The sequence below is a fragment of the Primulina huaijiensis genome, chromosome 6 (assembly GCF_012295235.1).
Source record: "Primulina huaijiensis isolate GDHJ02 chromosome 6, ASM1229523v2, whole genome shotgun sequence".
NCBI classification, from domain to species: domain Eukaryota; kingdom Viridiplantae; phylum Streptophyta; class Magnoliopsida; order Lamiales; family Gesneriaceae; genus Primulina; species Primulina huaijiensis.
This window is the reverse complement of record NC_133311.1, coordinates 20256565-20280257: the sequence shown is the minus strand read 5'-3', so window position 1 is coordinate 20280257 and position 23693 is coordinate 20256565. Positions and strand designations below refer to the sequence as shown.

Sequence of the window (23693 nt, the reverse complement as noted above, 5' to 3'; positions counted from 1 at the left end):
ACCATTTTCTCTTCTTCTTCTTTCTCTCTAATTTAATTCTATATGCGAATTTTTAAGCACTAGCGCTTAAAGTTCAAATTTCCAAGATATAAAATCTTGAATTTGGATTTTCTAAGCTTATACGCTTAAATTCGAACTTTGGAATTAAATTTGAGAATTGTCTTCTAGTTTTGAGTTTTTTAAGCATTTGCGCTTAAATCCAAGTTTTGCAAGATATAAACTCTTGGAATTGGATTTTTAAGTTTAACGCTTAGAATTCGAAACTAGAAAATTTGCATACCATCTTGATAGCGTTCTAAACATTTCAAGTTCGTGTGGCGTTGAAATTTGTAGTGCTACTATTTTAAAGTCGTAGTCGTTGTATCTGGGGAAACGAAGTGCCAACAACCGTGAGCACCGGGGCGGGGCAATATCGTTTTAAGGAAAAAGAGTCAAACTCTTGCCTCGACTATTTTCACCTAGCCATTTGGTTCACCCATTTCTATCCCGAGTTTTCCCAAGACAAATTAAAGAATACCAAACCAACAGAATATCGGGTTTAATTGGAGCTTTATGTTCCAATGCCACCGGAGGGAATAGCCTGAGAGACTCACATAGAGCTCCATGGAGGTAGTTTAGCTTCTTGGACTCGTTCACGCTGAAGTTCCTCCATTTCTTGTTCTCACTTCCGTGCAATTCGTCCTCGATTTCTTGTCGAATCTTCATTTCCGCTGAAGGGTTTGCAGCAAGTAACCAGAAAAGCCATGCGAGACAAGTACTTGTTGTATCTCTTCCAGCAAGCATCAAATTTAACGAGGTGTCTCTCAAGAATTCTCTCGAATCATCACTTGAAGAACAGTTCTTTATCTCCTCATATTTCCTTTCGAAAGATTTCAACAAGTTGAAACCATCACCATCTTTTCCTACTCCATCATTAATCGAAACAAGGGGATATATAAATTCGTCGAACGATTTCCAGGCATTCATCAAAGTCTTCTCTTTACCAATTTGCAGCCATTTTTGGAGCTTCCAGATCCTCTCAGGCAATATATGCCTATGCAACAGGGCTTCCACTGTGCCATTGAAGGCCTTTTCACAAGGAATATAAGGCAAATCAACGGACAAACTCTCTGGATCATAATCCAGAACTAATTTACATATGCTGTCAAAAGTGAATCTCTGGAAAACATCCTGCAAATCTAAATCAACCCCTTTTTCCAGGAACCCGTCGAGAACCGGGAGCAATCCTTTTTCAATTTTCTCCCAAATATTCCTCTCCAAGAAACTGTAGAACTTGGGCTGAGTCATCAGTGAAAGAGTCGTTTTCCTGTGAAATTCCCACAGCTCGAAATCAGCATTGAAAATCCCGTCTCCCAATATTTCAAAAATCTCCCTGAATTCAGGACCCTTTGGGTAGTTCGAGAAATTTTTACTAAAAACATGATGAATATTTGCTGGATCACTCGTCAACAATATGTCCATGTTGCAAAACCAAGGCCCTTTGAACTCAAATGTCCCATTCGATTCTGTTAAGAGTTCTGTTGCATACTCATGAATTCGATGAGAATTGTGAAGAAGATAAGGAAGCATTCCCAGAACTGGCCAATTAGTCGGCACCGAGCTTTTCTTCTGAACTCTAATCTTCAAGAAATATAGAAAAATTACACTGATGGGAATCAATAGAATCTCAAGATATGCATAGAAGGCCATTGATTCAATAATGACTGAGATTATTGAAAAAGGGAAAAAAAATCTTTGGTTTGCTATTCCTTGAAGTGATCTTTCGGAGGACGTGAAATTGCTGGAGTTAAAAACATGTGGTGCATTGCCCGACACGTTGTCGTGCACATCGTTGTCGTGGGATCCCATAAGATCCAACTGGTGTACTGTGCACACAGCAGAGGATCCAAACTATGGATCTAGGCTGGGTTATCCTAGGCTGTAGTCCAACCGTTTTTTTTTTAAAATTACCTATTTAAAGCTCAACCCACCTCTTTAATATATGGTTCAAGCTCTCGCTAACTTAAATTTCTAGATCCATCCACAGTGGTGTCCGTACGGGTGGGGAGATGCATATATAATTATGGTCTTTATCTTTGATATTTATGGTTTACCCATATCATGTTGAATTGGTATTTATAAAATATTTTTATAAAAGAGTTTTTTTTTTTTATAAATGTTTTAAAATTATTTTAAGAATGAATATGCGTTTTGATAATTACTTTTTTAAAAATAATTTTAGAATTGAAATTGTGTTTAGATAACTATTTTAAAATAACGTTTTTATAGTTAAAATTAAAAATTATAAAGAAGAGGTTTGAACAACTATTATATAAAATTTTCTAAATTTCGTTTAACTCGGGTTTTTTTATTCAAAAAATACCTCTTAATTGTTATTTAAAATTTAAATAACAAAGCCATCTGAGCGTTCAATTCGTGTTTTTACAAGCCCCATCCCTTGTATAGATATATGAGAAATTGAATGAATACATGTGATTGTAGCCAAACAATAATTTGTGAAATTGAAATTTGTTACATTGGAATAGACATGAATTTGGTTGTCTGTGAAAACAATCGCCAAAGTTTATGAATTATCATTTTTTTCGTCACATTATAAATAATTTTAAACTACTTGTTTAAATATAACCAAAGTATCGAAGAATTAAATTTTTTTAAAAAAATATGACCCAATAATTAAGACCAACAGGTTTGTTGAGCTAGCTTTGATTGGAATTTTTTTTTTTAAAATAAAATCAAAGTTTTGGGCTTTTTTCCAAACCAGATCTGTCAATTATAGGCCAGTTTATTTCGGAAAGACCAAACCCAAACCCAAAAATATATGAGTTTAAAATCCGAGTCGGGTCTGCAATTATTTGAGGATGTGGAGCCCCTATTATTTCGCTCCCGCCCCCAATTTTCTCTCTCCATTGATTTATTATTTTGCTTTTTTTTTTTTAGCTTTCACATAGATTTCTTCTCCTTGATGACCAATCCCTCGCCAAATTTCGCAGTTTATCTGATTGAATGTATACCAAATCGCTGGTTTTAGCTGAAATAATTTTTCTTCGCAGATTTTGCTCGAATTCTGGTTTCCGTTTGTATTTATTTATTTTTCTGGTTGACAAGGAGTTTGCGGATTGATTTTTGGTAGATTTGCGATCGGAGATGGCATCCGGATCACCTACGGTGAATAAGATAGAGAGGGCACAGCAGATGTACCGAGAAGGAAAATATACGGAAGCACTCGGTTATTACACCGACTCGTTATCCATGGCGAAGGCCAAACCACAGAAGATTGCCCTCCACAGCAATCGTGCCGCGTGTTATCTTAAACTTCACGACTTCAAGAAGGTACCGCATGTTGTTCATGTATTTTTTTGATGCTCCGGCCAGCTTTTATTTATCCTAATTTGGATTGTAAGCTACTGAAAATTCGTGTAATGTGTTGTCTAATGGGAGGAGAAAAAAATGTGTCACTGGGAAAGTTGATAATTGTGCTTGAACAATCGAAATGATTATACATAGTTTGTTGTGTATGTGTAGGGATGTAAATGAACCAAACCGTTCGCGAGCTATTCGAAGCTCGGCTCGATAAAAAAGTTGTTTGAGTTTGTTTGTTAATCATATCAAACCAAGCCCAAGCTCGATTTTGAGCTCGAAAATTTAATCAAACCAAGCTCAAGCCTCAGGATATTCGGCTCGTGAGCTCGCAAACATGTTCGATAATAGGCTCGCGAGCTCGAGTCGTTTAGGTGGCTCGTAAGCTCGAGCTCGAGCTCGAGCTCGAGTCGTTTAGGTGGCTCGTAAGCCTGAGCTTGGCTCATTTGTTGAGTTGACAAATAAAAATATTAGTACTAATGTCAATGTAAGAAATTGAATATAAGACATGTTTAAAAAAATGATGAATTCACACCATTTAGTCACAATTACATTTTTAATCTTATTTGCATATCATTATACTAAAATGTTCTTTAAAATACAATAAATAAAATGAATTAACAGAAATACATCAACTTATTCTTTTTCCCTAAAAATTTACATAACCAAGTCATATACAAATTGAGTAACTTTACTATTAGTCTGTGAAGGTTAATTAAAAATTTTACATGCTAAATTGATATGTCATTTGACATTAATCAATAATTTAAGTTAATTATGTCGAATTCATTTCATAATGATGTGCTGTCTTCCATCTACTATATTTAATAAATATTCTAGATGATTTTGGTGATATCAGTATATAATGAATATTCTAGATGTATGATTTTGGAATGTTCAATAATATACTGATTTATGTTTTTTTTAGCTCTTATCTGTGTCGTTTTGGTTATTTATGAATGAATTTACATTTTTATGTCTGATTTAAAATTAGTTTATAGATACATTTAATTTTTAACAAGCTCGATTCAAACTCAAACTCGAGCTCAATTATATGCTTATCGAGCTCGAAAACGAGACGAGCTCAAGCCAGGCTTGTTAAACATGCTAAACAAGCTATTCATGAATCAAGCTCGAGCCTGACTTGATTAACATGCTAAACGAGCTTTTAACGAGCCGAGCTCGAGCTTTTCTCGAGCTCAGTAATTTCAATACAAACCGAGCTCGAGCCTGATAATAGAAGCTCGAATCGAGCTCGAGCCTCAAACAGTCTTAAACAAACCAAGCTCAAGCTTGATACTGTTTGGTTTGGTTTGGATTGTTTACATCCCTATGTATGTGTATATCCCTATGTATGTGTATATATGACAGTAGTCGAGGAGGCACTTAAAATGATAGTTCCATAAAAAAAAGTGAAAATATTTAGCGGGACCATTTAATGTTTTCAGTTTGATGCTGATGCAGCAGGATAGAGCTTGTTCAAGGCACGAAGCCAATTTAGTAGTTTGTTTGGCATGTATTGGGCTGCGGCTGCACTTCATACCAAAACAGAACATTTATTTTTTTTCATACTGCTATTCGGACTCGGATGCACAAATTGATTATTGTCGGTCCTTGTCTTTTCTTCTTGTGCTCATTACTGGTCACTGCTCGCTGATTTTGAATAAGGAGTATTAATTGATGCTTGAATCTCATAGAAAAGGCGGATTAATCTTTAACTTTTTTATGTCCATCATTATTTCCATTCTCATTTTATAAGGTTTAAAATTCTATAATGGATAGGCAAACAATTGTGCAGATTACTAAAAAGGTTCACTGTCTATTACGTGCAAGGTACAAACACACTGGTGCTAAAAAGTCAAGATTAATAAATCACCTCTCTCAGGTGTCACATGCTCTTTTTTGGTGAACTCGATTTAGTTTAGCAAGGAATTTACCTCCTCGTTACTGGTCGCTATGGGTCCATCTTATATCTCTTTCTACCATTTTGTGTAAGAATTTCTTTAGCAATATAATTTTCTCTCTTGGGATTTGTGGTCGTGTGTTGTGATTGGCGAAAATTGATCTGAGAGCAAATATAATGGAGAAGAGAGGTGATCAACCAAGTCTGAGCTAATTTGGGATTAAGGTTTGAGGATGCAGTTTAGGTGGGATGGGGTTAGTGTTGATTAGCCAAAAGCTGTTGATTTTTACCGGTATAAATGGTTGTTTTAGTTTTGCAGCAGTTTTGTCTTGTATTTGTATATATATTTTTTACGGGTGTTATGACATGTTTACTTTAAAACACTCGAAACTATCGCATAGTGATAAAAAACGATAATTTTGTGAGGATCGACACTTTTTGACCCTCTATTTTTAAAACAAGGTGTCATATAAATTATACTCACATTAACTTGCCATCGAGGGTTGACAGCTGACTGCCAATTAGACGCATGTAGAGAACCAACTAGGGAAACTTGTCATGGCCTCGAAGGTATTTTAGAAGCTCGTAAAGTTACATTCAAGGGTCCATAAAGATTTGAATGAAACCATGACAACTTTGAAAACTTGACTAGCGAGAAAATATGTTTGGCCAAAGCCAGAAAGACGTTGGCCCCACTTCATTGACCAAGAGATTTATCGTTGCTTAGCAGGAAACTCAGAAATTGCCACCATCTTGATGTTGTCTTTTTTCATATACCTTTTTTTCCAAGAAAGAGTTCTGATTCATGGTTTTTGGTGGTCTGTTGTTATCAGTTGCTTCTTAACACGTCTTTCTGCATCTCACTAGCTATAATAACTTATATATTCTTTTGTTGGAAGAAGATTGGTTTTTAAAATAATGGGGAAATATTTTTCTCTCTCTTTTACATAAGCTATCAAATACTTAATCTTCCATATCTTCAATCTTTGCAGGCAGCAGAAGAATGCACCTCAGTGCTTGAGCTTGACCAAAATCACACAGGAGCATTGATGTTGCGAGCTCAAACCCTGGTCACCTTAACGTAGTACCATTCAGCCCTTTTCGATGTCAACAGACTTATCGAGTTAAATCCATCATCAGAAACGTATAGAAACCTCCAGGCCCTTTTAAAGACTCAACTGGTGAGCACTCCATTTTCCTTGATTGTGCGGAACTTTTAGTTAACAATTTTGTTCCAACACCACTTCAGCTTTTCACAAGGCATGAATTTACTTTAGTCGTGCCAAGTTATACAGCCGTGGAAATTATGGATTTGTTATTTTCATTCTTCTGGACTTCTTTTGTCCAATTTTGGTGTTGTCAATTAAAGATGGCGTGTTTTGTTCAAGGAAAGCCACTTGCTCCTATACCCGAAGATGAGGCAGAGCTTGAAGAAGATGACCATTCCGCGTCAGGTGAAACAGAATTGGAAGAAAAGGAGGACGAACGAGAAGGAATTAAAGAGGTGGGTGAATCTAAAAAAGAAGAAGACATGATTGATGCAGCTGGAGAAAACGAGAATAGAAATGACATCACTGAACTTGGAGCCTCCAGAAATTACAATATTAAAAAAAAAATCCAATAAACAATCTGGATGGCAGGCAATCCCAAAACCGAAAGGACACTCTAATCTTGACTACTCCAGATGGGACACGGTTGAAGATGACTCTACCAAAGAAGAAGACGAAGATGAGGATGAAGATTCTCAGCCTCAGTATCGATTTCGTGTTAAAACCGTGGGTGTTAAGGCAGTCAAATAAATTTCATGAAGACCAAGACAATTGCCTGAATTCTCACCTCGACTCAATTTTAAAGGTCAGCTATGAAATGCATCGCATTATATCATCAACATTCTTTGGAGAAAGCTGCATCCTGTTTCGATAATTTGAAGGTTGAGGATTTTCACTGGGCCTGCTAACTTGTGTTAGTTATCTGCAACGGAGCTGTTGGCACGCTGGGTGTTCCATACTCGTGCCAGCCATCCCTTGCTGGGAGTGGAACGTGCTAAGGAATCAATATGTGACAGCTCTTTAACATTCTTTCAAGGTTTTATACGAGGAATGTCGAGCATTGTGCTATCTATCTGAAGATGGTAAAATCATACCCGTCGTATATGTGCAACCATTTTGTGTGCTGCTCGTGACCGTGAAAAGATGGTAAAAACACAACTATTTGTCCCCGTCTTTCTTTCCAACCGAGTCATTTGATTGATTTTGCTTTGTTCTTTTGATGATGATGTACAAGTTAATTTGGTTTGACGATATTTATGTCAAAGACGACGACTGTGTCTGAATGTTCACCTGCTCAGTAATTTAGTTTTTCATTTAGAGACATGGGAGACTGGAGGGTTATATGTTGGGAATGTGAAGTGTAAATAACTAAGTTTTTCTCAAACCCATTTTAACCATATACTCGAAATTGTAAAAAAAAAAAAAAATTCAAAATCAAAATCAAAATCAGTTCAAATATTAGATTAATATTTGGCATGTTTTTAAAATTAAGTATGCTATGGATTTCATATAAGCCAGAACTTTGTGCTTTCGCCTATTTTATTTCAATGCATTTTTTTATATATAAAAAATGACGCCTTTTAATATTCGTTTTCCAAAATAAATTCCTTTATATTTTTCATAGGAGTGACGCGACTTAAAAAATAGTAAAATACTCATTTGAATCCCTTATTTCATTGTCAACCACACCATGTAAAGTGTAATGTTACCACTTCCATTTCAATTTCACCTTTTTCCTGAAAAATCTGAAAAACTAATTTGCTATTTAAATATTAAATTACATAATAATTTATTTGATTTATGAAAAAGATAATAAATTATATATATATATTCTATGTTATTAAAGTTGAGGACATGATAGTAACCACGACACCAACTTTACTCTTATATGATATTAATATTACACTTTTGTTTTTGTTTTTTTTAAATTTAAATACACACTTTTATTTTTATTTTTTTATTTCAAAAATTCAAAAATCAATTTAATCACTCCATAATTTATTAAATTTTACTTTAATCAATCAATAATAATAATAAAAAACTTTACACACATAGCATGTTCAGAGTAACTGCTATGTGTATACACCTCACACATGGAGCAGTGGAATCATGCCATCATCAAGAAAAAGACAGCTTGTTCCGTCGAGGAGGGAAACCTAAATATTTTCAAAACAAATGCCCTTCGTAATATATTGCGTCACCCACCAAACTCGACAAAATAAATTTATTTTGGGGTTCCTCCGTTTCTGTTCATGGAGATTCTTACATAGATTTCTCCGACATCGTCATAATCCTCTTAATTTTTCTGAAAGTTTCAGATTTTGCCAATTAGAGTTCCTTTGTACGAATTTCTTTGATGGCGAAAGGCGGAAGTGATGGCAGCAGGGCCGGCCCGGATCTCAATTTACCCGACGATATATTGTCGGTGATTCCGGCGGACCCCTACGACCAGCTGGATCTGGCACGTAAGATCACGTCCATGGCGATCGCGTCGCGAGTCTCAAAGCTGGAGACGGAGGCGGGCCGGCTTCAGAAGAAACTGCAAGAGAAAGACCGGCGGATTGTGGAGCTGGAAGACAAGGTGTCTGAGCTACAGACGGCCTACGAGGAAGCTGATTTGCGATTGAACATCACGCGCGAGGATAATGTTAACTTCCGTTTCAAGCAAATTTTTCTTTAAATTTTATTATTTTACTTTCTGAATTGCTCGTTGACTCGCAGATTAAGCTACTAAAGGAGAGGGATTCCTTGGCATTGACAGCGAAGAAGCTGGGTCGAGACTTGGCTAAGGTAATTCTTGTCAAGTGTACTTGTTATTTTCTTAAGCAGGAAATGGTGTTTTCACTTCATCTCATTTTTCAAATCCTTTTTCCCATATAAGGAAGGCAATGGGTTAGCCAACAATCATTTATATTAATTAAATCTATTTAACTACGAGTCAGAAATGAGAAAGTATATAGATTTAGGATTAATGCCCACGTAAAGGGGTATTGTGAAGTGTGAACTTGTTTTTGAGCTTGTGAACCCCTTGTAGTGATACCAAGAAATACTACTTTGTTTCAAAGTCTCAACTCACAAGACCTGGATCGATAATAATTATACATCTAATATTGGTTGAGGAAGATGTGGAATCTTTGTTGTTTGAATGACATTGAGAGGCCCCTTGGTGGCAGCGGAAAGAACTAAAAAAGAGGCAACTTCTATATGTGCAAAAGTTATATTTTTAAGAAAAATTACTGGCTTTTTTCGTTTGAGCGGTGTTGCCTTAGGTCGTTTTTTGCTGGTCAATAACAGTTGAATAGTTGATCTTTGAGTTCGTAATTTAGTGTTTGGAGAAATGTTTTAGGATATTAATGATGCACAGAAGCCATAGAGATTTTCAAAATTTTTTAATTTTAATTTGAAAATGAATTAGGTAATATGATCATCCCGTTCTTGGCTGTATGGTATGTACTAGGTGAACAAATTGCAATCCAATGTTATGAATGGTGACTCGAAATTGGGTATTGGAATTGGAAGCATGAAATTTTTTCCGCAGAGATTTGATGATTTTCAAGAACTCCCAATTTCAGATTTTACTTGATGCCTACAAACATCAGCTGACTATTTGTTAATTATGTTATATTCTGGTTATTGGTGTTTCATTGCTATTAACGCTGTTTGATTATTAGATGTCAGCCTCATTGTCTTTCTGTTTATGAGGAGTATAATTGACAAACTATTTAACTGTTCTTTTGACAGCTGGAGACATTCAAGAGACAATTGATGCACTCGTTGAATGATGAAAACACACCTGTAAGAATACTAAACTTTATGTGGGTTAGTCACCTCTCTGATTTCTGCTGGCCGTGAATATAAAATCTTTACCTTCATCGCAGCAGACTGAAACTGTTGATATCGGCACTTATGACCTAGCTGTCCCTAAGAATCATTCCACAAATGGTAATTTAAAGTTTTGCCCATGTATTATGTGTGTATTTTGCAATTGGAAGTTGTATCTTTGCCTATGTTCTTTCATCTGCATGTGATGATTTGGTGTTACCTGTAGTTTTAAATGTAGATGAGGGGGCAAATGGCTACCGAAAATATCACACTTTTTCCGGGTCTACAGACAATTCTAACATAAATCATGATGGTATTGAACCAAAATCTTGTTTTATGTGTTGTTCAACATCTGCAAAACTGCTTCCAAGGCTCTAGTGTAAGCAATGGTTTTATCTATTATTTTATTTGGCAGTCTCTAAGCAAGGTATACAAAGTTTTTCAATGACACGCTATGTATCGCCCAGACTTACTCCTTCTGGAACTCCAAATATGATATCTGCTAGTGTGTCACCAAGAAAGTATTCAGCTGTTGGCTCTCCTCAGAAGACATCTGGCACTAACTCTCCTATGCTGCAGTATGATGGACGAGGTTCTCTTTCTGCTTGGTTTCCATCAAGCCAGCAATCCTCAGCAGCCAACTCTCCTCCTCGTGGGCGCTCAGTCTCAGGTCTACGATACTTTTTGGAATTTTTTTATCTATAGCACTTTGAGATGGAGATGCGTAATTAGTATTTTTGATCGGTTAGACAAAAATCTGTTATACATACCTGTCATATCTACATCTTAATTTTTTTGCTTTCTCGTGTAATCAAAACTTGTAGCTCGTACTCCTAGAATTGACGGAAAAGAGTTCTTTCGTCAAGCCAGGTGAGTAACATTTCATTTTTAACTGAAATGTGTTTAGAACTAGTAAGAAATCCAAACTTTTATAAGCCATATCAAAGAAAGAAACTCCACAAAAGTCAGAAATATCAAAGAAATAACTCTGCCTATTCTCTTGATCTTTCAAGGATTTGTTGAATTGTCAAATGCAGGAGTCATCTTTCATTGGAGCAGTTCAGTGCGTTTCTGACGAACATTAAGGAATTGAATGCACAAAGACAATCTAGAGAGGTATTGCAAGTCCCTTTATGATACTCGTGTATCATATTTTAGAATTTTAGTTTCTGTCAGTTTTTTTTCATGGAACAGTTAGTGTTCAAAATGTTCTCTTACCCGTTGTTTTTCCTGCAATCAGGAGACTCTGAGAAAGGCAGAGGAGATTTTAGGAACCGATAACAAAGATCTCTATGTATCATTTCAAGGATTGCTTAATCGCAACACGCAAAAATTTTGAATCATTTTTCCCCAGGAGACATGGAATGGGATTTTAATCAAAGCAAAGCCTTAGCCCAGGTACAAGCTTTCTTGGTTGCTTATACTGGGTAATTGCTTTTAAATTCTTTGTGGCGTAGAATATATGTCGGAATGCACCATTTATCAGCTGATAGTCTGATCAGCAAATAATAACGTTGTGATGTAAGAACATTTTATTGTTTTAAAAACAATATCTATGTTAAATTTATGGCTCGAGTTCGTGAGAAAAGGTAAAATATTCTTTAATATTGTTTCATTTTATATTGAAGAATTTATTCTTTCATTTTTTATCCATCAATAAAATAATTTTTTTACGCCAATTTAAATTTGATTGCTTGATTGAAAAACAAATAAATTCTGACAAGAGATAATTTGGTAAGTTTAAATTTTTTAAACACTCTTGCATCAAACTTTTAAACAAAAAAAAATTTGTATTTATGAGAAAAAATGACAAAATTTGATAAACTAATTAGCAAAATTTATCATGAAAACAAATTCAACTAAATTTTTATCCTTTATTGTAGTTTTTATAATTTTAAAATTATTTATTTTGTAAGCTTCTAATTGCATATTGTACTCATATTTCACATATGTTGTAAGTTTCTAATTACATATTATATACTTTTATATTTTATTGAGATAATTAGCAAAATAACTTCGATAATTTTTTAAAGAAACTATATCTAGTCATATGATCAGAATAACTAATCATATAGTATCATTAGTTCATAATATTTTTAATTAAATAATACTAAATTAATCTTTATAGTCTAATCATATAATCAGTAAGAATAATTAATTAAATTAAACGCCGCTCATGCTTCATTTGTTACAATAAATGTCTTTTGGACTAGTTTGTCGTTATGGTTATCTGATTGGCATGGTTCACACAAGATTATTCTATCATACATCTGAAATATTTATTTCTCGATGATATAGTCAAATGTTAGTTTTTGATTATCAATATATACGTGAACTTCCATAAAAATGTAAGAGACTCACATTATCTAATTGTATTGAAATAGATGGAGAAACATTCTCCGTATAACATAGACTAATCCGTTTGTATGTTACTTCATTTAGCCCGAAAGTTAATCAAATACGTATTTATGGATAGTGACCATGGGTTCTTATTACCCAAATAAAGAAGAATAATTAATTAGATGCATGATGTCTTTGAAATTTAACGAGGAAAAAATATTAGTATTAAAATTTAATAAATAAAAGCGAAAAAATATACTTTTCTCTCCGGTGATAAAGATAAAATAGATCCTTCGATCAAAAAGAAAAGAATGATTACATGTTATCTGGAACTTAATTTATTTGTCTGACTTCGCGAACAAGAAGAGAGATTCTTTTCCAAGGAGGGCCAAGTCAATTTTGTTGTTCCTATATTGACTTTTCTTCCCCAAATATAAACATACGCTTAATTTATTGGTTTAATTTCTTTTTACAGGTGCGGAAGCAAGATATTTTTGAATTGTTTATTGATTAGATATCTTATGAGACGGTCTCACAAATTTTTATCTGTAAGACGGGTCAACCCTACTGATATTCACAACAAAAAGTAATAGTTTTAGCATAAAAAGTAATATTTTTTCATGGATGACCCAAATAAGAGACACGTCTCACAAAATACGACATGTGAGACTGTCTCACACAAGTTTTTACATTTTTATTAATAGTTACTGTATTAATTATTATCATATTTACTTGTGGGGAACATTGACCCGATATATATAAGCTCAAATACTCGATCACCATTCTCTTCCACTTTCCTCAAATTAACTCAATATTTTAAGAAAAATTAAGTAATACTTGTCATAATTAATCAATCATTTATTTGTAATTTAAGATCAATGCCGGAATATACCAACTTAATTTTCATTTGTGATATTAATTTGTTGGACTGATCATGCAACTTCAAAGAATAATAACCGGCTTAATTATTTAATGTGTTTATAAAATTAATATACGAATTTAATTATTCAAACCCAATTCGTTTCCTTACTTTAAATTCTAATTTTAATAGATAAAGATTAGTTTAGTTGCCCTTTAATGAATGAAATTAGCTTAATTAACCAGAAGATTGATTGAGCGATGGAAGACCGATGACCCCTTCAAGTTCAAAATTCTCAGACTTATGGCCCCTAAGTCCATTCTATGGACTTGACCAAATAAACAATCAAAAATTACTATGCAGGCCACTCTTCAAACCCTCAGCATCACCTTTAATTTTGTCTATATATCACATCGCAAAGAACCTTCCATTTTATTTTTCTTTCTACTTAATTTCAAGGGCAGACTGATAATATGATCAGTACCTGATCTTGACAATATACTTAGTATAGGTGCTAATTATGGAAGAAGACGATTGTGCTCCGCTTCCAGGGTTTCGGTTTTACCCTACTGATGAAGAGCTAGTAGGGTTTTATCTTCGTCGAAAAGTGGAGAAGAAACGGCTAAGTATAGATCTTATCAAGCAGGCAGACATCTACAAGTATGATCCATGGGATCTACCAAGTATGTGTGGTGTACGTTTTGACTTGTGTTTATTGATTACATAATTCATGTATCATATTATAAGATCATTGATTTTCTTGAATTAGGTTTAATATAATTAGAAAACAAAGGAACCGATCGAGTCACCTCGTAGGCTTCCAAAGAATACTCAAAGAACATTTGAGTTAATCTGAATTGTATATGAAGCTCAGACAAGTGTGTTTGTGTGTGTAGAGTGTATCAAAAGAGTTTGTGAATTCGAGCCATATAGTTGAAACATGGAGCTCATGATATATGAAAATGAAGCTCAAACTTAACAAACAAACAAAGTCCAAATTTGAACTGTGCAGTCTGAGTCCAAGAAAATTTATTTTGCCGTCGCCCGTTTCGTTCCGTCTTCATATTTGGATGGATGTGTATATTTTCCGACGTTACAAGTTTCCGGCTTCATTATCTCGTTGCCCATGTTTACTATCAGGCTAATATTGAAGGCTTTAGTTCGAAATAAACCAAAGAACATGTGATGTTTGTCTTAAAATTATGTGTCCAACATGGGTCTTGAAACTGACGAGTGAGAGCGATGCATGAAAACATCTCTTTTTTAAATGTATTTTTTTTTCATATTTGTCCTTGAAATTCAGAATCCAACACTGGTGGGGATAATGAATGGTATTACTTCTGCAAAAGAGGAAGAAAATACAAGAACAGTGTCCGACCCAATAGAGTGACGCGTTCAGGTTTCTGGAAAGCGACGGGTATTGATAAACCTGTATACTCCTCCATAGGTGACTTCATTGGGCTGAAGAAATCCCTCGTATTCTACCGTGGATGCGCCGGAAAAGGCACTAAAACCGATTGGATGATGCACGAGTTTCGTCTTCCGCCATCTTCAAGCCATAACAAAACCACCAAACACAATCTGGATACTGAAAGAATTGATCAAGAAACAGTAAGAAATTAATACAAGTACTAGTACTGTACTTATTAAGTATTAAAGGTCTTATTTGTTGTTTAAAATTGATAATTTTAATTCCATCGATCATTATTTATGATATTATTAACATAAGTATATCGGGTTTGGTCGGCAGGAAGTTTGGACCCTTTGCCGAATACTAAAAAGAAATGCTTCAAACAGGAAACCATGCGCCACAGTTTTGAGACAAATGGCTGCAAAAACGAGTGTAACTTATATCAATCAAGTCGATGAATCCAATTCCAAAAGTTGCAGTGTGGAGTCATCGAACCAAAACGGGCCGATGAATTACATTTGTTTCGGTGAACCAAATCTAGGGCGAAACGAGCAGCAGAAACCCGATTTCTCTCATGTCGATGACGCTGCAAACCAACAGTTTTTAGGCCACTTGACCCCCCCTCCAGGTACCGCTGCTGCTTCATCATTTACAAGCTCTGTGTCCTGCGTTGGCATTGATGAGCTGTTAAGGTACGAAGATTGGGAGGATATTCGATCCCTGGTCGACCCGTTTGCTCCGGTCTGCGGTGATTATACTAATCCATTTTGTTTCTAGAATTGTTTGTTTATGATCCTATGCTACCTTGTGTGTACGTTATATCTACGGTCCCTTTGTCATATGAAGGGAGAATTATGTGATGTTATACTAACAGAACTCATCATTAATTGAATTATTTTTCTCTATATGGTGATATATATTTTGAAACAAAGGCCTTTGGGGGTATGTGCACGCAAGTCATTCTCAAAATTTAGCATTGAAAAGTACGTTACAAATAGGTGGTTTGCTTTCACGATCTCCTCTAGCTACTTAGCAGTTGCCTCCATAAAAATCTGTTTGAAGAAATATTAACTAGATTTCACAAAATCTTGAAAAAATTTCACGCTTTAGGGGTTTTTTATGCTAACACCCAAGGATTTTTCACGGATTTTATTGTTTCATACAAAAAAAAAGGGATGTTTAAGATTTTATTCATATAATTTTGTCAAAGTTTGGTTTACATTCAATAAATTAGACTTTTTTTTATTTTATTCATTTTTTCCAGAAACTATTAAACTCGTTGGATATTGCTTATTTAATATCGATGCACTCTTACGTGACAAGATTAAAATATATGTTATATACACATTAAAATATATTAAGGAAAAAAAAAAACAACAGCACCACAATTTCACAAGAAAAAACTCATTGTTTTTTTTTCTTATATATTTTTGTATATGTCTAATTTATTCTCACAACGTGAATCGCGTAGGAGAGCATTTGAACAAAATAATCAATATTTGGTAGATTTAATGAATTTTAACAAAAAAAAATTCAAATTACTGGATGAAAATTAAAACTTTAATAAGTTATACAATTAAAATCCAAAAAAGTTAAAACAAATAGAAGAATATCTCTCCAAATTAAATTGGAATAAATAAAACAGACACAATGGTATAAATGGGTGATTATTAATTACTCCATTATTTTCCTTTGAATCATTATTTATATTTATATGTGGTGAGTGTGCTATGCAATTATATTCAGAATAAATTATATTTAATTTCAGTAGACTGATTGCCTGGAAATTGAAGTTTGAAGGTCCCCAATTTTAATACGTTTTGAGCTTTTAGACCTGTATCAAATAATGGTTGGCATCTTTTAAATTACTGAAATTATATATTCATAATATGTTCCCTCTCCATAATATAATATTTATTTGATCTTTGCATTTATTTATATATCAAACAATGAAAATAATTTTTTTACTAAATTATTCAATGTTGGATTTTGATCCAGTACTAAATTTTCAAATTTTTATTTTAATACATAATTTCAACGTTCTAAGATTAATCTCTATGATGGATGACTCCGAATAAAACCACAAATAAACGATTTTCGTGTTCTTAAGAGTTTCATACTAAAACTAATTTGTTAAAAAATAGTATATTAAAAAACAATAAAAAAGTTTATCTTTGATTTGCATAATAATTGTTACATTATTATTAAATTTTTAGCATATAGATATACATGCCGATTTTTAAGTTACAAGTACAAAGTTGACGCCTGGAAAAATTATAATTTCAATTTTAATTCATTTTCCGCATTGCTAGTAGGTAGTACCATATCATCACTCTTACGGTTTTAAAACAACTAAAATTGAAGAAAAAAGTATTACATTTTCCAAAAATAGAAACCATTCCAAAATTGAAAAAAAAAATAAAAAAATATATTTATATATTAAATTTTCCAAAAATTTAAAAATAATAATATCAAGACTCAATTCTTATAAAATATAGATAACAAAATTGTAAATAGACAAATATATCCCATCAAAATTGTATTTTCTCCCGTATAATAATATCAAATTAAATTTCCTTTATAGAATCGTACGGCCAACGAAAAAATTTAAAATCTTTTGGAGTAGGTCTCTTGTGAGACGTTCTCACGAATCTTTATATGCGAGATGTGTCAATTCTACCGATATTCATAATAAAAAATAATACTATTAACATAAAAAAATAATATTTTTTCATAGATGACCCAAATAAGAAATCCGTCTCACAAGATACGACCCGTGAGATCGTCTAACACAAGTTTTTAGGAATTTTTTGTCCCATAACATCTCCCATCTCCTTTATTAATTTCCTCTCGTTATTCCCCGCTTGGAAGGCACACTATAAAAAAGGTGAGAAACCAAAAATACATTTCATTGCAGCAAATGTAAGAAATAATCAACGGCCGCTGAAGCTCGGCATCTCAGTTTTCTCCCTCTACAGATCTCCACCAACAAGTACTTCTCTCTCTATATTTGTTGGTACGGCGCACGTTGGAATAGGTATCGAGTTGTTGATATGTTTTTGGTTCGATCATATTTAGAGAAATGATGATCAATGGTGTTGAAGGAAACGGAAACGTGTACGCCGGTGCTATGTTGTATGGATTGGTGGCTCCGGGAACCACCACTGCTGCGGTGGGAACTGTGTTTCCGGGGTATGGTTCGCCGATCAACGACAAGACAGCTCTGATGAAATGTGACAGTGGCCTCACCTACGCCGTTCCTGATTCGAGAAAGCGTGCTGTGCCTCTTCTGCACCCATCGCTGAACCAGATCGAAAATAACGGTTGCGGTTCTATCACCTTTCTCGGAGAAGATTTAACGTTTCAGATCCAACAGCAACAATTGGAAGTCGATCGCTTCGTCTCTCAACATGTACGTTAAATACGTGTGTCGTTTGATTATTTTACCATTTTTTTTCCAGCTCGCTTTGTCTGTGTTCTAAAATATACGAATCTCAGACAGAGAAAGCGAGGATGGAAATCGAAGAGAGGCGGAAGAGATACTCATACTCCAGGAGTATCACTGCCGCGGTTGAAGATAACATGATGAGAAAAATGATAGCAAAAGAAGAAGAGATTCAGAAGATCGGAAAGCAAAACCGCGCGCTGGAGGAGAGAGTAAAAGTTCTGAGCTTCGAAAATCAGATATGGCGAGACTTGGCTCAGAGCAACGAAGCCGCCGCCAACTCGTTACGGAGCAATCTACACAAGTCATTGCTCAGCGCCGCCACGCCGAGGAGGCAGCGTCGATCGACGACACGCAGTCGTGCTGCGGCGAAACCGACCAGCGCACATTAGCGAAGAGGACCTCAACTGATGGCAGGTACACGTACACGATTTGCAGGAGCTGTGGGGAAGAGGAGTCGTGCGTTCTGCTTTTGCCATGCAGACATCTTTGCCTTTGTACTGTGTGCGGGTCGTCCCTCAATGTTTGCCCCCTCTGTAAATCCCCCAAAACTGCCAGTGTCCACGTTAATATGTCCTAGAAATGTTAAATTTGAATTTATTTATAGTATTCTATATTATATTATATGATTTGGTTTATTATTTCATTTTCGCAATAAATATTTGCAATTGATGGACATTTTAGTCATTATATCTTGTTCGATTTAAGTTTGATTGATATGAATAAGTCAAATTTATTTTAAAAATAAAAAATCAATATTTTTTAGGGCGTGGAACACTGAGTTAACCCACGAGTTAACGTACCCACATGATAAATTATATCAGCATATTTAAGGTATTCTTTGTAATCCAAAAATTTTGTTTGAAATTTGGGTTTGTTGATAATAATACTAGAGGAAAATGGATTTGGATCCTTTATTGTGGCTTAAAACGCAGCATTCAAGTGCTATGTTCTATGTTTTCAGCCACAGCAGAGGATTCAAATCCGAAGAAAACAGGAGAGGCGAGATGGTTACTTAATTTTATCGATTAGGGGTCTAAAATAATTATAATTTTTTTCACTTTCGTCTCTAATATTTGCTTTTACTCCCCCAATTTTTTTAAAATTCCTTACATCCAAACTCTATTTTTTAGCTCCGTCTCGTGAGGTAAACCAACTCCAAAATTTACCCCAAAAAACTTGAATATATAATTAAATACACAGTTGCATATTTGCAGTAAGTAACTTTTCATACATAATTACCATGTTCATTTATGAGCATATGAAACATTAAATATCATGTGTACATTTTTCTTCTGAATTTTCTAAAATATTATAATTTAAATAACATAAAATTTTCTCAATTTTGATGATTTGCAATTTCACGACTTGGTAACTCTTTGAGTTATATTAATTTCGAGTCATTTTTTCCTGACTTATAAATTCGTTACTTTAAACGATTAACTTCGACCTGCCATTCGGATATAAAAATGAATAAAGACCAATAATTAAATGGAACCTTAGGATTACCCTAAAGCTAGCTACGTCTCATTATCTAGTTAATCTAACAATAAATCACAAAGTTTTCCGTTAGTATTTTAGAAAGAATATTAAAAAACTGACCAAATTAATGAACTCCAACGAATCTTGATTTCCAATTTCCACCTCAATTTCCTTCGCAACTAAAACCAAAAATCCTACTTCATCACCACTACTAGTTACAAGAAGTCATAATCTTAAAATTCATAAAATATCCCAATTGTTTTTTTTTTTCCCGAATAATAATCAATTTAAGCATAAAGTAAAATTAAGCTTCAGTAATGCATAATAGGGGACACACATGATGTGCTCTCCTTTTCCTTTTTAATACACATACTTCGTCGTATTAAAGGCAGATTTAGTTTGGAAAAAAATGACAATACTAAATTGTCATAAAGAAATATCAATGAAAATGAATAATCGACAAGCCATGTTCAACTCATGTTTTTGTACTAAAATTTATGCAAATATATACGTGCATAGACTTTTGGTAGAAGGAATGCAATGCCAATATGTCCTGGATCAACGTCTACGAACCGATATTTAGCCAAAAGAGATCGAAGTTCGTTGATCCATAAAAGATCACGAGCTTTATCAAATTTAAAAATTTTACACGTTCCCGAATTTTTTTTATTTATTTAGATCTTGAATCTAGACATTGATATTTAAAAAATCCAAACATAAAATAATCTATTATCATAGTGGACTTAAGCATCATATTTAAACTTTGGATAAAACTTAATTGTATATACGAAGCTATAGTAACCAAAATAAAAAGAAAAACAAATTTCCAACATATACAAAGTCCCATCATTTTCTTGGAATTGAATTCATGTCTTACTTTGCTGCTTTCTATGCATATATATTTTAACTTTTGAACAAGGCCCCATCCAAAAATCACGAGTTTAATTCCATCTATCTTCGAAACTTAAGTTTATCGTTATGCTCAGACAAGGGTCTCAATAATTAATATAGAAAGTTGATAATATTGATTAAAAATCAAGATGACATTATCATATTATTATTTCTTGTAATACTTCATCTTTCCCATTCGAAGGAATTGCAGGGCTCAATTCTAGACCCTCTTGCAGAACCAGGCGTGTGTTCATGGCCAAAACGAACACAATCATGAGAACTGAATAGTATCAGGGAGAATCTTGCGTGAAGTATATCTTAATTTACATAAACGGCAGAACAGTTCAAGGACATCATATCTACTGGTCAGCTAGTAAAGCAAATATATTTCATGAGGGAAGGTTCAAAGGGTAACACCTACCTATCCTATGCAGGATTCAACTGTAGAACTTTGTCACCAAGATTTGTATCAATTTTCATTCATGTGGGGGATTGTTGGAAATTTTAATAAAAATTTAAAGGTTGAATAAAAAATTGTGTCTCATGAATGTGGGAGTGTCTTTTGGCTCTCCACATTCTTGAGTTAATTGAAGAGTTTTGACTCTTAATATTCTTGAGTTAATGGGAAGATTAATTGAGTTAATTAATCTTCCATGACTCTTGGTGTGCATTTTGGGGCTTATAAATAGTGGGTTCATTTCCTCATTTCAAGTACATGAAATTTTCTCTCTTTCAAGCTCTCTCTTGCATTACATATTGTTATCTTTCCATTTGGCCTCTCGTAAAATCTCGGTGATAAAGTAAAGGTACGTTTTCAGTTCGCCGTAGTAGTGTCTCGTGCTAAGTCACTGCTGGTTGTTCCGTTGTATCCTGGGAAACAGACGTCCGCTGAAACCTCGAAGCACATACCGGAGAGGGCGAATCTGTTTTAAGGAAACTGTACATGCTACAGGCCTCGGTTTGGTTTTGTTTTCTTTTACATAATAGTCATACTGTAAACATCACACTTGTTCGGTTATTACTTTATCTCTACAAGTTTGTTTTTACGCTACTGGTTTTAGCAATTTTTCTAACATAAAATAAATAAATAAAAATAATAAAATTCGAGGGCCATGACCGATAAGATTCACTTTTTAGTGGTGGGTGAAAGCGAAACTTAAATCATAATGGGCATCAAATAATTCTCAACATGATTTTAAATCTTGGGCTACATTATATATGATGCAAATTTGTCCAAATCTTGATTATAAAAATCCTTTTATAATGTTGTTTTTGAAATATAATTCAAATGGAGAATGATTGAGCCGCTTGGTTATAGTTGGCGGTAACAGTGAAACTCAAATCTTAAACTGTTCATCGGCTGAAACACTATGTTTCGACTGTTCTATCCGTTAAAAACAATTATTACATTCTATTAACCAAACAGTTTTAAAAATAATAATAAACTTGCCTTTGCTAATTCCCATAAAAAGAACTCATATTGCTTAATTTTTATTTATCAATCTACATATTCTACCCCACTCTGACCTGTTCAAATAAACAACATGAATCATTTCAGCGGAGAACTTTTCGATTGGGTGCCAAATCAAAAGTACAAGATAGGAATTGAAACACATGATCTCCGATCCGACAGATAACACATCTATCATTACTTGGTTATAAGTTCAAATAATACATGGAAAAAGTCATTCTGAAATTCAATAAGCAAATGGGGTGGGGTGGCGTAGGGTGGGGTGGGGTATACAGGAAATGTCTTGTGTTTTTAAATCTTTATGCGAAGCCAACATCCTATTATACTCCATTAATGTGTGTGTGTGTGTGTATTTTTTTTTAAGAATACAAAAATATATTTACGTCTATTATACTCCATTAATTTGCTATCCTTGTCAAAAGTTGTTTGTCCCCTCCACAACCCCGTTCACCAAGGCAGCATCTTCCAACAATGAAATACGGATTGGGACTTTTGAAAGTGAGAGTGACTGAACCAAGAATCACATATCATTTTTTAACCCAACTAAGATTTAGGCAAACACCTTTCTAGTGGTATATGATTTTCACAATTATGGGATGCATCGATTAACAAATTGATGGAGTTTGTTGAGTGTTAGGATAATAATTGAAACTTGATGTTTGTGATGTTGTGCGATTTGAAAGATTAGAGTTGCACGGTTACCATGAACTATAAATTTTAGTAAAATGTCAAACATCCAATCTTACAAAATTTAATTATGTTGATATACCAAAATATTGGAAAATTGATAGCGTCCATTAAATATGACGAAGAAAGAATTCAACTTCAAATAAAGAATTACGACACACAACGGTACCAAACACTATTATGTTGATATTTATTAAAATTTAATTAATTATTAAATTATTAACAATCACGGTGAAATCTCTAATTTATTTATTAAACGATTTCTCGAGTTAATAAACATATTTAAATCTAACATTTCAATTATTCTTAATTGAATTTAATTAGATCTAAATACATTAAATTTTTGTGGAATTTAAGTTTCACATAAAACCGCATATTGAAACCGAATATTATTCTTAGTCGATTTTACAATGTGTCGATTAACTTCTTTCTTAATATATTTAATCATTCATCTTTCGATTCATGATTAATCAACAAACATGCAAATACTACTCGTTTCTTTTCCCAAATTCCTTCACATACAAATTCCAAAAGTCTTATTTTGCTTCCTTTCTTGTAGCGTGTGAATGACAAGGAAAATAAATAAATAAAACTCTTTTTTTTAAAAAAAAAATTCAAAACTCCCTTATCCCACAAAGTGAGATTCCACATGGATATGTCCAAATTTGGCAAAATCGATCCTTTCTTATCCTTGCTTTCATGGTGTTTGACAATGAAGTAGAATAAATTTTTTTATTCTTTTATTTCCTTCTTCGTGGCATTTTGTTGTCCTTAGAATTCTTGTAAAATCACTTATCTTCAAAATTGGGTTTTTTTTCCTCTTTTATTTTAATCTACAAATAATATAAAATTAATTCAGATAATCACAAAAATAAAGAATAACAATACCAAGTTTTCAAATACAAATATAATAAAATAAAATTCTTAAAATCCCTACAAAATCATACGAAAAATAATGGACCATTATGATTAAATT

General features: G+C 33.8%; 4 protein-coding genes and 1 pseudogene across 7 annotated transcripts in view; 4 read left to right on the top strand and 1 right to left on the bottom strand.

Moving 5' to 3' along the window:
• Positions 1 to 1850, bottom strand: part of LOC140978108 (alkane hydroxylase MAH1-like) — an 8001-nt gene extending 6151 nt beyond the window's left edge. The window contains exon 1 of the mRNA XM_073442901.1: positions 534 to 1850. Coding sequence (XP_073299002.1) covers positions 534 to 1848 — 1315 coding nt within the window. The 5' untranslated portion in view covers positions 1849 to 1850. The remainder of the gene's footprint in view (positions 1 to 533) is intronic.
• Positions 1851 to 2893: 1043 nt separating this feature from the next.
• LOC140978107 (uncharacterized) lies at positions 2894 to 7618 on the top strand (annotated as a pseudogene).
• An 820-nt stretch (positions 7619 to 8438) lies between these two features.
• LOC140978105 (uncharacterized protein At4g15545-like) lies at positions 8439 to 11501 on the top strand. 4 transcript variants are annotated; one of them, XM_073442898.1, is made up of 9 exons: positions 8439 to 8956; positions 9031 to 9099; positions 10051 to 10104; positions 10191 to 10251; positions 10370 to 10444; positions 10547 to 10801; positions 10956 to 11001; positions 11169 to 11247; positions 11372 to 11501. In XM_073442898.1, exons 1-9 carry the CDS (start codon positions 8666 to 8668, stop codon positions 11468 to 11470), a joined length of 1029 nt encoding a protein of 342 aa, XP_073298999.1. In that variant the 5' UTR covers positions 8439 to 8665; the 3' UTR covers positions 11471 to 11501. The 4 variants fall into 4 exon arrangements, with proteins under 4 accessions (XP_073298999.1, XP_073298997.1, XP_073298998.1 ...); XM_073442896.1 differs by having other exon boundaries at positions 10358 to 10444; XM_073442897.1 differs by having other exon boundaries at positions 10188 to 10251.
• A 2227-nt stretch (positions 11502 to 13728) lies between these two features.
• On the top strand, positions 13729 to 15620 carry LOC140978106 (transcription factor JUNGBRUNNEN 1-like). The gene is made up of 3 exons (XM_073442899.1): positions 13729 to 14013; positions 14634 to 14941; positions 15081 to 15620. Exons 1-3 carry the CDS (start codon positions 13851 to 13853, stop codon positions 15516 to 15518), a joined length of 909 nt encoding a protein of 302 aa, XP_073299000.1. The 5' UTR covers positions 13729 to 13850; the 3' UTR covers positions 15519 to 15620.
• A 2122-nt stretch (positions 15621 to 17742) lies between these two features.
• Positions 17743 to 18805, top strand: LOC140979328 (probable BOI-related E3 ubiquitin-protein ligase 3). Its single transcript, XM_073444680.1, is given in 3 exon segments — positions 17743 to 18153; positions 18240 to 18483; positions 18486 to 18805. Coding segments are annotated over 3 exon segments (855 nt in total). The 5' UTR covers positions 17743 to 17823; the 3' UTR covers positions 18767 to 18805.
• The last annotated feature ends 4888 nt before the right edge of the window (positions 18806 to 23693 follow it).